Source organism: Suricata suricatta, chromosome 11, assembly GCF_006229205.1.
Source record: "Suricata suricatta isolate VVHF042 chromosome 11, meerkat_22Aug2017_6uvM2_HiC, whole genome shotgun sequence".
Lineage (NCBI taxonomy): Eukaryota > Metazoa > Chordata > Mammalia > Carnivora > Herpestidae > Suricata > Suricata suricatta.
The window spans coordinates 5606818-5620887 of NC_043710.1; the positions used below are offsets into that span (position 1 = coordinate 5606818).

At 56.0% G+C, this 14070-nt stretch overlaps 1 protein-coding gene, 1 long non-coding RNA gene and 1 other non-coding gene across 4 annotated transcripts; all 3 read right to left on the reverse strand.

Moving 5' to 3' along the window:
• Positions 1-666: 666 nt before the first annotated feature.
• LOC115272902 lies at positions 667-798 on the reverse strand. The gene has a single exon (XR_003900548.1). It is a non-coding gene; the product is annotated as a small nucleolar RNA SNORA18 (small nucleolar RNA).
• Positions 799-2028: 1230 nt separating this feature from the next.
• Positions 2029-4432, reverse strand: LOC115272785. The gene is made up of 2 exons (XR_003900457.1): positions 4261-4432; positions 2029-2206 (listed from the first exon to the last, which is right to left on the reverse strand). It is a non-coding gene; the product is annotated as an uncharacterized LOC115272785 (long non-coding RNA).
• Positions 4433-9279: 4847 nt separating this feature from the next.
• On the reverse strand, positions 9280-14064 carry TMEM151A (transmembrane protein 151A). Of its 2 annotated transcripts, XM_029915015.1 has the most exons (3): positions 13293-13640; positions 11838-11999; positions 9280-11727 (listed from the first exon to the last, which is right to left on the reverse strand). In XM_029915015.1, the coding sequence occupies exons 2-3, from the start codon at positions 11982-11984 to the stop codon at positions 10396-10398; spliced, it is 1479 nt and encodes a 492-aa protein (XP_029770875.1). In that variant the 5' UTR covers positions 11985-11999; positions 13293-13640; the 3' UTR covers positions 9280-10395. The 2 variants fall into 2 exon arrangements, with proteins under 2 accessions (XP_029770875.1, XP_029770876.1); XM_029915016.1 differs by lacking the exons at positions 11838-11999; positions 13293-13640 and adding an exon at positions 13883-14064.
• Positions 14065-14070: the final 6 nt, after the last annotated feature.

Sequence of the window (14070 nt, forward strand, 5' to 3'; positions counted from 1 at the left end):
GAGCCACCCGGGCGCCCATCAGAGTGTCATTCTTACCATGATTTACAGGTGAAGAAGCTGCAGGCACTTCAGACTGTGTGCCTTGCGTTAAGCCATCGCCCTATTTGACCAAGTTACTAAGTGGAGATTTGAACCCAGATAGGTTCTGTGATCTTCAGCTCTAGGGATGAGCCAGTCTACAATGACAGCCATGTCTCTGACTAGAAAATTCCCACCTCTCAGAGGACTTGCTTTTTTTTCAAGTCAATACATTTTTATTTAAGGAATTTTACATGATTCCTTCCACTGTCAATCATCTTAGTTCCTCCAAAGTCAGAATCAACATCTTCAAAATAGCCCTTTTAGGAAGAACTTTTGTTCAATACACTATCAGTCCACAATTTTGGGGGGTGGGCTTCTTTGGTCTCCCCTTAAGTATGGCATACTTCAGAAATTCCCAACCTGTACTCCTTGGGATCTGATATCTCCACTTTAGGACCATGTTTAGGGTCAGAGGAGATGGATCTGCCTGATTCTCAATTTCAGACACCCTCTAGACAGGAATAAGTACTAATCATATTCACCCCTGAACGATCACAGCCTATAATTGTACAGATTGTTGGGATACGCCAATACCTAAGATTTTAAATATTTGACTGTTAGGTCTTTCATGTAGTTTTAGCAGGTAGATGTCTTGTAGCTCTTTCCCACAGATTGAACGTCTAGTTCTGGGAATAAAGAAAACCACTCATATACTCTCTGAGGTGTTCCCAACGAGGTAGAGCTACAGAAAAAGCCCCCATTGGAATTAACCTCGACAGAGGGAACTTGCTTTTAGCCAGAAACTGCAAGGTGTACTCTCTTGGGCTGATTGTGCTGTGATTTGGGGCAGGAGGCGGGGGGTGGGATTCGTGAAGTCTTCCTAACCGGGGCGGGGGGGGGGGTGGTCGTCAGCTGTGATTTGGGCAGAGGATTCTGAGGTCTGTGACCTTGTGTGATGCAGACAAGGGGGCAGGATCATGTTGTGGTGCAGTTTTAGGGCATGTGGCGGTGGCCATACTTTAGCATGGTGTGGGTGAGTTCAGGGATTTCTTCCCGGGGGTCAGCTAGCTGTGAGCAGGCCCCCTGCACCAGACAGCCATGCTTTGATTCCAGTTCTGCTACTGGAGGGTTGGGGGGCCTTAGGCAGGTTCTCTGGTGGCTCAATGTTTGGCTTCTCATTTGAAAAACGGGCATACTAAAGTGCCAACTGGGGCCCCAGAAATCTGTCAGAGAGAGAAAGGACTCTGTATGAGGTGCGTCAAGGTTTCCTGCTGCAAGGCAGTGAGGATTTCAGGGTGGTTGCATGAACCTGTGACAAGAAATGCTGTGTGCCTCCGCTGGCACCGGAGAGCCCAAGACACGGGGTCCGGAAGCTGACCGAGGACAGAAGAATCGCCAACACTCAAGTCCCCAACCCATCACATCCTTATGGCAGAGATTCTTAAACTCCTTTGGTTCGTGGTATCCTCCATATCCTGAGTACCTCAGTGGGCTCTTCATGGCACCCCAAGCCAAATAATAATAATAATAATAATAATAATAATAATAATAATAATAATGTCTAACAGGAGCATCTGGCTGGCTCATTGGTGGAGCATGAGATTCTTGATCTCAGCCTGGTGAGTTCAAGTCCCACATTGGGTGTGGAGCCTACTTACCATAAAATTTTTAAAAATGCCTAACAGTTTCATTTAATAAATGGTTAGGTCCAAACAATATAATAAGTAGTTGTGTTTTAGTAACTCAGTAGTCATTTGAGAAGACAATATGCATACATTGAAAGATACAAGAATCAGGGCACCTGGGTGGATTAGTCGGTTAAGTGTCCACCTTCAGCTCAGGTCATGATCTTGTGGTTTGTGAGTTCAAACCCCTCTTTGGGCTCTGTGCTGACAGCTCAGAGCCTGGAGCCTGCTTTGAATTCTTGGGTCTCCCCCACAACCTCTCTCTCTGCCCTTCCCCCACTCACACTGTCTCTCTCTCAAAAATAAATAAACATGAAACAAATTTTTGAAAGATACAAGGATCTTTTTATTCTTAAGTAATCACAGTTACCTGTTAGTGAAATATGTGCCTGAGGGGCACTGTGCAGCTTCTCAAAACTTGGAATCAGATTGGACATCAACACCTTCATTTCCCGTTCTGCATCGACTTTCCCAATAGCACTTGCTTCTACCCGTGACAGCTGCCAAAAACCAAGATTCACAAAGACATTATGTCATCAAAGGAACACAGTGCAATCCGATGTTGAAACTGTGAACAGCCTCCAGCTAGCCCTTTGCCAGTTGTCTGACAGAAGTCTGGGACCTCTGTGTTTCTTTTTTTCTTTTTAATTTTTTTATGTTCTTTATTTACTTTTGAGAGACAGAGAGAGACAGTGGGAACAGGGGAGGGTCAGAGAGAGAGAGGGAGATACAGAATATGAAGCAGGCTCCAGGCTCTGAGCTAGCTGTCAGCACAGAGTCCGACACGGGGCTCGAACCCACAAATGTGAGATCATGACCTGAGCCGAAGCCAGACGCTCAACCAACTGAGCCACCCAGGCGCCCATCTGTGTTTCTTTCAAAGTTTTATAATATTTGCAGGCTTCCTGTGCATTTGCTGCAGTGTGGCAGGCCCTACATCAAAGGAAGGGCCTTGCTAAGACAGCGGGATCCCGATGGAGGACACTTGGAGAGCTGGGAAGAAGTTTGGGATGAGGGATGTCTATAGCCCTCTCTCCCCTTCCCCTCATGGGGGCTGGAGACAGGGTGGATAGGCACCAGTGGGCGCCTTGCAAAATCAGATTGGGAAGACGATGTCAGGTCCAGGATGACTGATGGAGGGCTTGAACCCACAAACCTGGAATTTGGTGGGGCGTGCACTACCGGGCAGCAGAAAGTAAATATTCAGGTCTTGACATGCGCATTGTCTTGCGGGGTGGGTGGGGGGTTGTCTTAGGGGAAGGTGGATTTTCTTGCTCTAACACAGACATCTGGCAGCAGCTTTTTCTAGAGGGCTCACTCCAGTCTAGACCTGGCACACACTAGAAGGGTCACACTTCCCTTGGAATACTGCAGAGGAAAGAATTATAGGACTTCCGGAGAAAGGAATGGGAAAATCAGTCCATCCCACCATTAGCTGCCTGATCCACAGCCTGACGCTCCACCAGGCTCCAGGGATTCTCCGCTCTCTGTGGCCACTGAAAATAGGTGATCAGGGAAGTCCCCGAAGACTGGCTGAACTATATCTCCACCTGGATATCCCACAAGAACCTCCTCCCCGCTTCGAGGTCCTTAACTGTAATCACATCTGTCAAGTCCCTTCTGCTGTGTAAGGTAACACGTCCACAGGTACCAGAGAGCGGACATATTTATTTGGGGCCATCATTCTGCCCACCACACTCAGGGACGAGGAAAAGAAGTCTAGGCTGGTGTGAGATGCCATGAGCCACAGGGAGCAGCTCCTATAGTGGAGCATCCGGTAAGCACGACGGGAGAGAAAATCCACTTTTTATTGTTGGTTTGTTTATTCGTGAGAGACGCTGTCACTTGAAAGTTGCCAGCCACTTTTTTTTAATGTTGATTTATTTTTGAGAAAGAGAGAAATACAGAGTGAGAGAGAGGGAGGAGGGAGAGAGAGAGAGAGAGAGAGAGAGAGAGAGAGAGGGAGAATCTAAAGCAGGCTTCAGGCTCCAAGCTGTCAGCACAGAGCCTGATGTGGGGCTTGAACCCACAAAGAGTGAGATCATGACCTGAGCTGAAGTTGGACACTTAACCAACTGAGCCCCCCCAGGTGCCCCGAAAGTTGCCAGGCACCCTAAGCTGCAGTCCAGAGAGCTTCGAGAACTCCCAGGCGGTGGTACTGTCGCTGCTGCTGACATGGACAGTCGTTCCTGGCCGTGTGGCCACGTGGCCACAGGCGGACAGTGTGCTGCCCCAGCTGTGCCCGTCACTGGACTGCCTTCCATTCAGGAACCATCTAGACCACCCAGCCCATGCCAAGGCCGTCCCTCTCTCTTGCTGCTTCTTTCCTGATATCTGATCTTGATTCAGGTCTATCTCCAGCCATCTGGGCGCTGTGTAAGCACATTAAACCCCTAAAGGAAAGAAGGAATCAAATGTTCTTCTCCGAGAACAAGAGGTTCTTCTTGAACCCCCCCCCCCCAATCAGGGTTCTTTGATGGCAAGCAAAATTTAAAAATGGAATCTTGGGGAGGGTGTTGGGAATCATGGCATTAACATGGGCTGCAAGACAGACCTGGAAGGAGCAGAGGCTGGGGCGGCTTGGGGTCTGGAGCAGGAACTTTCTGGCAACCCAATCAGGCCACTGCTTGTCCCCCACCATCCTCAGAATCTGTAAGACTGTGAAAAATTTACATTCAGGGGAAAGATCATCCATTGGGCCTTTCTTGGGTGATATGCCTGCAATTTTGTTGGTTGAGGAGGAGAAGAAGGCTACCAATGACGGACCTGTCAGCTGGGTTTAAAGTGGCAGGCAACTTTTTTTAAGTTTATTTATTTTTGAGAGGGGCAGAGAGAGAGTTCCGAGCGGTCTCCGTACTGCCAGCACAGAGCTCGATGCAGGGCTCGAACCCACAAGAGTGTGAGATCACAACTTGAGACCAAGAGTTGGACACTTAACAACTGAGACACTCAGGCACCCCAAGCAGGTAGCTTTTAAGTGACAGTTTCTTTCACTAATGAACAAATAATTTAAAAAACTGTATATAGATTTTATTTTTTGCCCTAGTAAGTTTTCCACTGCGGTGCTCACAGAGTGCTCGCCCAGACTGCAGGTTCCTGTGTGTAACTCGGGACGTCTGAACACCTACAAAGCCCCGTATTCCTGTGGGAATAAGAACTATTACAGAGGGAAGTGTCAGGTGGATGTCACTGGGACGCCTTGCCCACTAAAATAATAAACCATTCACTCTTTTCCCCAGTATTTACTGAGACCCCTACTATGCATCAGAGTCCACAAGGGATCAGGGATACAAGAGTAACCCACACAGGAGAAGAGCAAGAATACATATGGCCGCCCACTCAGGGCGCCGCCCACTGAGGGCGCCGCCCAGGCTGGAGGGCGTGGGGATTGGAACCTGGGCAGAGGCAGAATTGGGACAGGAGGAGAGAGCAAAACTGGGAGGTGGTGGGCAAGCAGGTATAAATGGGACTCAGTGACTGGCTGACTGTGGAGAGGAATGACTGAAGGGTTTTGGCTCCCGCATGGAGTTCCCCATGGAGGCAGGGACACGGGAGAAGCCAGGGGCGCCCGGGGGGGCTCAGTTGGTAGAGCGTCTGACTTTGATTCAGGTCATGATCTTGGTTAAAACCCACATCGGGCTCACTGCTGTCATCATGGAGCCCGCTTTGGATCCTCTCCCTTCCCCACTCATGCTCTCTCTCTCAAAAATAAAAAATAAACATTAAAAAGAAAAAGAAGAAGGAGAAGGAGAAGCAGCAGCAACAGAAGAAGATGACAATGACGACGAAGCCATTCTGGGGAGATAAATGACACCGTCAGGTTTGCATCTTTAGGGTTTGGAAGATCACCTGAGTGTGTGGCTCATGAAGGCAACTGGATGCTGGAATCCAGAGCTCAACACAGAGGTCCGGGCTGAAGACGGCGATTTGAGTTTCCAGTCACCCCACGGCTGGGGGAATCTACCCGCAGGGCCTCCTGCGCCTGGCGAGTACTCGCGCCCGTTACCGTTAACCCCCCCCCCCCCCCCCCCGCGACCCCGGTTGACTCCGGGAGTTGATTCCGGAAGCCGACTGAGCCACGCAGGCAGTTCAGCAGGGCAGCTCCGACCCTAACTTCATAAATGTCCACAGTGTTTGAATTTTTAAAATCCTTTAATCCTTTAAAAGGATCATATATTCATTTTTTAGGTTTTTTGAAGGGTTTTAAAAATATTAGTCTTTATACTATTGTAGTTTTTCATAACATATTGTGCTTTATTTTTATTTTTTAATTTTTCTTTAACATTTATTTATTATTGAGAGACAGAGCATGAGCATGGGAGGGGCAGAGAGAGAGAGGGAGACACAGAATCTGAAGCAGGCTCCAGGCTCTGAGCTAGCTGTCAACACAGAGCCCGACGTGGGGCCGGAACCCATGAACTGCGAGATTATGACCTGAGTTGAAGTTGGACACTTAACTGACTGAGCCACCCAGGTGCCCCAAAATGCTACAGATCTTCAAAATAATCCAGTGTGTGTGTGTGTGTGTGTGTGTGTGTGTGTGTGTGTGTGTGTGTGTGGACGAGGTGGGCGTGGTCACGGTAGGTGCCGGCCGCAGAGCTGGGGGCTGAGTACAGAGAGCCCACATGCACCAATCTCTCTCTACTTTTGTGATGTCTGAGATTTTACATGATAAAAAAGAAGAAGGAGAAGGAGAGGATGGCCATGCAGGTGTCTGGCTGAAGCAACTGGGTGAAAGGTGGCAATATTTCCTGAGATGAAGAGACAGAGGGGCAGGGTTGGGGCGCAGGTTGGACACCTGTGTCAAGTTTCCATCAGAAGAGCAGAAGCAGAGGACTGTGAGGTTTTTGGAACAAGGCTCTGTCCTTTTCCTCAGACGCTATTTTCCTTTTAAGAACTCTCCTGGCTCACTGTGGGCTCCCCCAGAGACCGAACACGAGAACAAGGGACACGCGTTGTGAGCAGCAAAGCACCCGAAAGCGTGGTGTCCCAGAGCACAGCGAGGATTGCTCAGGTCTCATCAGTCTGTAGGGCAGTCGCTTGGGCTGGGAATAGCTTGGTGATTCATCGGCTCGTTACATCCAGGCTCATTTCTGTGACTGTGGTCATCTGTGATTCGACTGGGTCCGGCATACCCAAGATGACCCCATTCCCGTACCTGGACATTGATGCCAGCTCTTGGCGGGGGCCTTCGTGCCCCCGCACACAACGTCCTATCTGTCAGGAGGCGAGGCTGGGTGGTGTTTTTTTCACAGCGTTGTGGCCTCAGGGCTAGAGGACACGCAGGCGGAAGCCGCCAGCCCTCTCAAGGCCCACCCTCTGCAGGTGCAAACAACACGCCCACCACATTCTATTGGTCAACGCAAGTCCCAAGGCCAGCCCAGATTTAAAGAGTGGGGAAATGGCTTTCACTGCTTGAAGGGAGAGGCTGTGAAGAATTTATGGCCATATTTAAGCTCTTGCGGGCAAGAAGGCCCCAACAGATAACCCGAGCAGATCATCTGCCCTGAGTGGTCCCACGTCTGCCACATTAGCATCTTCTTCCCTCAAACCAGCATCATAAAAAGGTGGCCGTTCATTTTGCAGACCGTTCCGTACATGTCTATCAGTTAGGAATATTTGGCCCAGTGGCTGATTACATTTTTGAAGACAGTCACTCTCCCACAGGCCCATCTTACAATGTGATGTTGAAAAGCTTCCTTTGAGAGGTGGATACTTATATTTCTTTCCCTGGAAATTGGGTGGATCTTTTTAATAACGCTGGCCAATAGAAAGGGGTAGAAGTGATGTGTGTGATTTCTGAGGCTTGATCATAAAGGGCAATACAGCTTTCACTCTTTTGATATACTTGTCCTTGGAACCAGCCACCATGTTATCAGTTAACCTAGGATGCCAGTAATAGAAACAAGGAAAAAAACCAGTAGCTTAAACAAACTAGACATCTTTTTCTCCTTCTGTTGAGAATCTGGAAGCAGACAACCCAAGGAAGCTCCTGTGGTGTCATCAGAAGCCCAGGGTCTTTTATCTTGTTCTACTATCCTCAGCCCATGGCTATCATTCCCAAGGTCACCTCCTGATCCAACATTGCTGCTGGAGTTCCAACCATCACATCTGCATTCCAGGCTGAATGCAGGATGAAACAAGGAGACAGAACTAGCCTTCACCAATATTATTTCTATTTCAAGGAGCATTCTTAATCATTTCCAATACCTTCTCTTTATATCTCAAATCCTAAAATGAAGTCCCACAATCACAGTATAAGTGCAGGAGAGGCTGGAAATGCTTTTAGCGGGGCTCACTGCCATCTGAAGTAAAGCTGGGGTTCTGCTGTTGAGGAGCAGGGGGAGTGGATCCCGGCTAGCAGGGAGCTGGTGGCTGTGCGGCTGGAGCAGGACAATGGAAGAAGGAAACCTCCTGGTGAAGGAACTGGAGCGGGTAACATGCCCCCTCCCCCCGCCCAAGCACACCCCGCCCCTGCAGCTTCCTTAAATGTTTGGGCGCCACGGACTTTTTTCAGGTTGTTTCTGTACAAAGAACTGAAGCCATGCCCAAAGAAGCGAGGCAGTGATGCCCAGGGGACGCTTTGATCTCTACCACCACCCGCCCGCCGTCCCCACACAGCCAGCAGGCAGCTGGACTTGGCCTAAAATGCTAACACGTGAGCCTGACCTTGTCACTTACCGACGCGGCTCCAGTTTGCTCCGCCTTCAGATGAGTCCTGGGGTTTGGTCCTGCCGGCCTCGGCCACCTCTCCCATGGCCGTCGCTTCCACGTCCTCCTCACGGCCTTGCTGCACGTCCTGCCTCCGTGCCTCTGTGCACGCAGCTCCCACAGCCCAGACCACGCCCTGCCCTGGATCCGCCCAGGGGAATCCCACCCTTCAGCACCCTTCTAGGGTCATCACGAGCCCTTATGGTGCCTTTGCACAAGTCAGCAAAGGGTGCCTTTCTCCAGGGGGACGCAGCCTGTGTCGGGGCTTGAGGGGTGGCCGCAGTGGATTCCACCCAGGTCTGCCCTTCAGCCCAGCGCCCTGGCGCTGTGAACACCGGTATAGGCATCCACGAGAAGATGTCACTTCCAGGAGTGACTGAGGCCTGGCTTTGCCCTTCCTCTGGGTCTTCAGCTCCCATGCTCTGACTGGGGGCTGGCTGTTTCCCACCTGTGTCCTCCAACATCCTTGGTGCCTGTCCCCCAGAGACACAAATACCAAGAGCCATCGGGGGAACTGAATTTGCACCACAGACCATGGCTCTTTCCTTCCACTTTGGGGACCAGCCCCTTAGTCCCTGGCATGCCCAGTGGCAGAATGAAGACCCCACCCCCACCCCGGCTCTGCGGCAGGGGTGCCCCAGAGGCCAGTTGGTTGGAATCAGCTGCTCAGAGCAACTCAGACTGAGTCTCAGGCCGGAGGCTGGGCAGGGGGGTTCCATCTCGGATTGCGCTGCTCCTGGGGACACTGGAGTCCGGCCCTGTGTCCCCTTCCGTAACGGAGCTCTGCATCGCTGACCCAGGGTGGCCCATTGTGCTGGTGGTGGCCTTGGACCCACCACTAAGGAACGCATGTGAGAAGACCTTCCATTTCATACCTTTTATTTTATCTGCATCTTCTCTGCCTCCTCCCCCCTCCCCCACTGGCCCCTCAGAAGGGTGGAAAGCCCATCTGGAAGGGAAGGGACTTCTCTCTCCTCCCTGGAGGAGGGATGGTGTCTCCTAGGCCGGGCCCCACTGATGGGAGAAGCAGGGGCCTCCGTGGCCGAGCAGGTGCATCGTCCAAGAGGCTGTGGCCAAGGCCGAGGTCCCTCGGATGCCCTGTGGCCTGGGGGCCCATGGGTCATCAGGAAGGTGAAGAGCTGAGAAGTCAGGGAGGGGGGCAATAGGAGGGCAAAGCCTGGGGGGGGGTGTGCGTGGGTGACAGAGGCAGACGTGAACTTTGTGGGGCACAAGGGCAGAGACCAGGGGATGTGGGCTCAAGGCAGGGCCCTGAGAAGGAACGCCAGGTCATAGGGGAGCTGGATGTCGGGGGAGGGTACGCCAGGGAACAACTGGGGACCAAGGGGGACGAGGCTGTGCTCCAAGAACGGGGCTCCCAGTAGAGGGGCTGTGCTGCAGAGTCTGCTCAGGGACTGGCCCTCAGCAGAGGCCAGAGGGCAGGCGGGGAAGGCCTGGTCAGAGGAGGAGGATGGGGACTTTGGGCCAGTATCGGGGCCGGGGCTCTGGCACTGCCCCACAGCCAGGTCCTCAGCTCCGTGGAGGCCGGCCCGGCTGGGCACGGCCCCAAACCACCAATTTGTGCTTCTCTGTTGCTCAAGGGCTCCCAGTGTGGCCTCAGCCATGCAGGGCAGGGCCCAGAGGCAGCCCTTGGCTGCACGCAACAGCTGTCCCCAGGACCCCTCCCCCATCTCAGGCTTTCTGGAAACTTGCCCCCCTGCCCTGCCTGAGTGGCCCTAAGCCAGATCACCGGACACTGCAGGGGGCAGAACGGTGGCGGTGGGGAGCCATGCTGGGACAGTTCCGAGACTCAACTTCCATGGTGTCCGTTCATGCCCTTCGGGCTGTTTAAGGGCCCTTCCCCGCCCCCACCCCTCATGTGCTGGTCTGTCTTCCCTCCTGCCTCGGACAACAATCACTCAGGCGTCCAAGCCCAGGGTGGGGTGGTGGGGAGGAGGCCACGCCGGGGGCCGTGTGGGTCTCAGAGCGCGCCCTGCCCATCCCCCTGGCAGCCGCTGTCACCATGGACGATGAGCACCGGGAAGTAAAGGGCGTCCTCGTAGCACGGCGGGCTTTCCAGGGGCTCCGTGTCCTCTGCCCGGCGCCCCAGCGGCCCCCCGCTCAGGCTCCGGAACACCCCCGGAGTGGCCCGGCCCCCCGCTCCCAGGGAGAGGCGGCTGCGGCTGAAAGGCAGGCGGGGCCCGCTGGGCCGGGCGGGGGGCAGCGAGTTGCTGCTGAGGGAGCGGCGGCAGCGCTGGCAGCCGCGGAGGTAGGCCCCGGAGCCGGCGCCCATGACCACGGCCTCCGAGTAGCTGGGCACCAGCTGCCGGTTGGAGCAGATGTGCCACTCCAGCTCGGTGAAGTCCACCGTGGCCACGCGCGACAGGGGGGGCCCGCTGGGCACGGCCCCGGGCGGGGGCGAGCTGGCACCGAAGAGCTTCTCCACCTGGTAGTGCACGTGGGCCGTGCCGTAGGCCGCCACGACGCGCAGCGGCCAGGACAGCGTGGCCGCGGACACCAGCCAGAAGACCCAGGCGCGCGCGTACCAGGGCGGGCTGCGGGGGTCCGCGAAGACCATGAGGGACTCGCGGAAGTCCACGTCCTTCAGGTGCATGCCCTCGCGGGCCTCCAGGTAGTCGTCCAGGCCCTCGTTGGCGCTGAAGAAGCGGGCCCTCTGCGTGAGGTACGAGGCCTCGGCCTCGGCGCTGCCGAAGCTGAAGCACTTGGTGAAGCGCAGCCGCGTGGCCGCGTGCTCAGCCAGGCCCACCAGCTCCTTGGACACGTCGCGGACGCCGTGCGCCGAGTAGTCGAACTCGCCGCGAGCCGTGCGGCTGTCCGCCCTCTCGTGGTAGACCTGCGTGGTGGTGTAGGCGTCGCCGTTGCGGTAGCGGGTGACCTGGCGGGTGCGGCGCACGTAGTGGTAGCTGGTGGCCTTCCACCAGACGCAGGGCGGCGCCCGCTGCAGCCGGTGGATCAGGGCGAGCACGGTGTTGGCGTCGGTGCGCGGCGCCTGGCATGAGCGCACGTGGCAGTGCCAGCACTCAGCCAGGTAGAGGAGGTAGAGGAGGGAGACAAAAGCCAGCGGGATGTACAGGTAGCCGTCAGAGCAGGGGCTGGCTGGGTAGGTGGGCGGGGGGCCCCCGGCCCCGCGGGCCAGAGCGGCCTCAGGCCCCAGGACCAGGCGCGGCACGGTGGCCAGGCGACACCAGGCCACCACGGCGCCACAGGCATGGATGAGCAGTGTGAGGAGCAGACACTTCCAGTGCGACTCTCGGCACAGGGAGCTTCCCAGGGACTGTTTCAAGGGCCGCTGCTGCAGGGCGGGCAGAGAGAGGACAGGGGTGGGTCAGGACGGTCCATCACCTGTGCCTGCCCCTCTGCCCCAGCCCTGCGAGGGAGGTGGTGCGATGCTCCCCACCCTACCGAGGAGGAAACCGAGGCTCCGAGGGACTGAGCAGGGACTGAGCGTCTTGCTCCGGGCCTCGCCCTTCTAGCTCTGACCCGCAGAGCAGCTGCAGGAGTCAAACTCAGCCCATCTGCCCCGAGCCTGTCCTCTATGTGCCCCATCATCTCTGTCAAGGGCACCTAGGACAAAACAGACCCAGCTCTGCCAAAAGAAGAAAGGGCCCTCTGACTGGCCATTGAGAAAACCGAGCTCTGGTCGCAGCTCTAGCCCTAATTTGCAGTGTGGTCTTGGCCATGGGCTTTAGAGCCCCTGCGCTCAGGATTCAGCGCTGGCTCCACCACTTACTGTATGACGTGGGCAGGTCCCTCATTGTCTCTTGACCTCAGTTTCCTCATCTGTAAACTGGGGCATTTGTGAGGATTCATCGAGATCATATGTGTGGCAATCTCAGCACAGGGTCTGGCCGTGGGAATAAATATTATTACCGTTCCCCTGAGACTCCCTCTGGTCCTTTGGTTCTGCTTGGAGACTCGGGAGAAGCTTTTAAGTGAGAAAAAGGAAGAACTGGGAACGGAGGAGGTGAGAGTCTAGGGGGAGCAGATGGAGTGCCGTCCTCCACTCCCCATCTGCGCTGTGAGGGAGGGTGGAACACAGCGGCTGGGCAGCGGGGGCTACTCTGGGGCCCAAGGGTTAGGCCTCCCCTCCCAGGCAGGGCTGCCAGCTGGGCCCCCACCTCACCTCCAGGGGGGCCTATGGAGAGAGAAGTGGGGGAGGGGTGGGGAAAGAAGGGAGGAGAGAAGGAGGGAGAGGGAGGGAGAGGTGGCCTGGTGGAAACAGCAGAGGTAGAATTAAGGGGCCACCTCTCCAAGCTCAGAGACCCAAGAGGAGAGGAAATGCCCCCAGCCCAGCCCAGGGCGGCCTGTCTTAAGCCCTGGGTCACCCACCACAGGTGCACATCACCACCATGACCTGCAGGGCCAGTCAGATGCACACACCTGCACGTCCACACCCCACCCAGTTTGTCACAGACCCACCTGCCACAGATGCGCACACTGCCTGTGCATCCCAGACCCCAGACCCTCCCCGGCGCCCGGGGCCCAACCCCTCAAACCAGAACATGGTGCTCACGTGCACACACTCACCCACGCACGCACACACACACCCCACCCAGACCCGCCCACCACAGGTCACACGCGAATATACCGATGACACGCTGACTGCTGCCCAGGTACACACCAGACCCTCACCTGACCACAGTGCACATCCTCCCGCCCCACCCCTACTGCAGCCCCACGCACCCTAGACTCTAGGAGAGGCCCACCCACGACAGAACACACACACACATCACCACATCACTCAGGCGACGGACCCGCCATCACCTGACTCGAGCTCGCCCAAGGTGTGGGGGCACGGGCTGGCATTCTCACACCCCTAGGCACACCACATCCCCCCAAACACGCAGAGCCACTCACCACTATCACCCCAATACCCCACACAGGGCTCCGTGCCCCTGCGGCTCATCTTCCTGGCTGGGCTGAGGAGGGGCCACCCTGGGGGTCCCAGCCAGCAGGATGGGCCCTCTGGCCTCACCACGGGGAGAGGGAAAAGGGGTAGCAGAGGCCTCCTCCGTTCCTCTTTCCCCTCCTCCCTCCGCTCCCTCCCCCAAGTCCCAGCCACCGCTGCTGCATTGCAGGCGCCGCCCGGGCACCTCGTGAGCCGCTGGCCTGGGCTGGGGGCCTGACCCCGGGGCCTGGGGGGTGAGGGGCAGCGCTGCGGAACGAGGGCGCGCAGGAGCTGGGCGCTGACGTCACAGGAGGAGGTGGGAGCGTGAAGAAGGGGCGCCCGAGGCTGGAATCGCCCCCTCCTCCCTTTCCAGCCGCCCCACCCTGACCCTCACTGGAGCCCCTAGTCTGGCGGGGCGCCGGCTACCCTAATGACGTCATTGGCAACAGGGGTTTGGGGACTTCACTCCTCAGCCCCTGTCCCGGGGTTTGCCCCTTCCCTTGTCCCTCTAACCCTGTTTCAGCCTCGACTCCTGCCCCCCAACACTCAGCGCTCGTACCTCCTCCCGCAGCGGCTCGCCGTCCGGGATGAACGCGGGTACCTCCCCGCTGTCGCCTCCGCCGCCCTCGGGCATGGTGTCCTGGCTGCTTGGGCGGCCCGGGCCCGGGCCCCGGGCATGATAGGGGGGAGCGCAGAGGGCTGCGGCGCGGCCCCGAGGGCGTCCGCTCGGCTCGGCGGCCGCGCAGG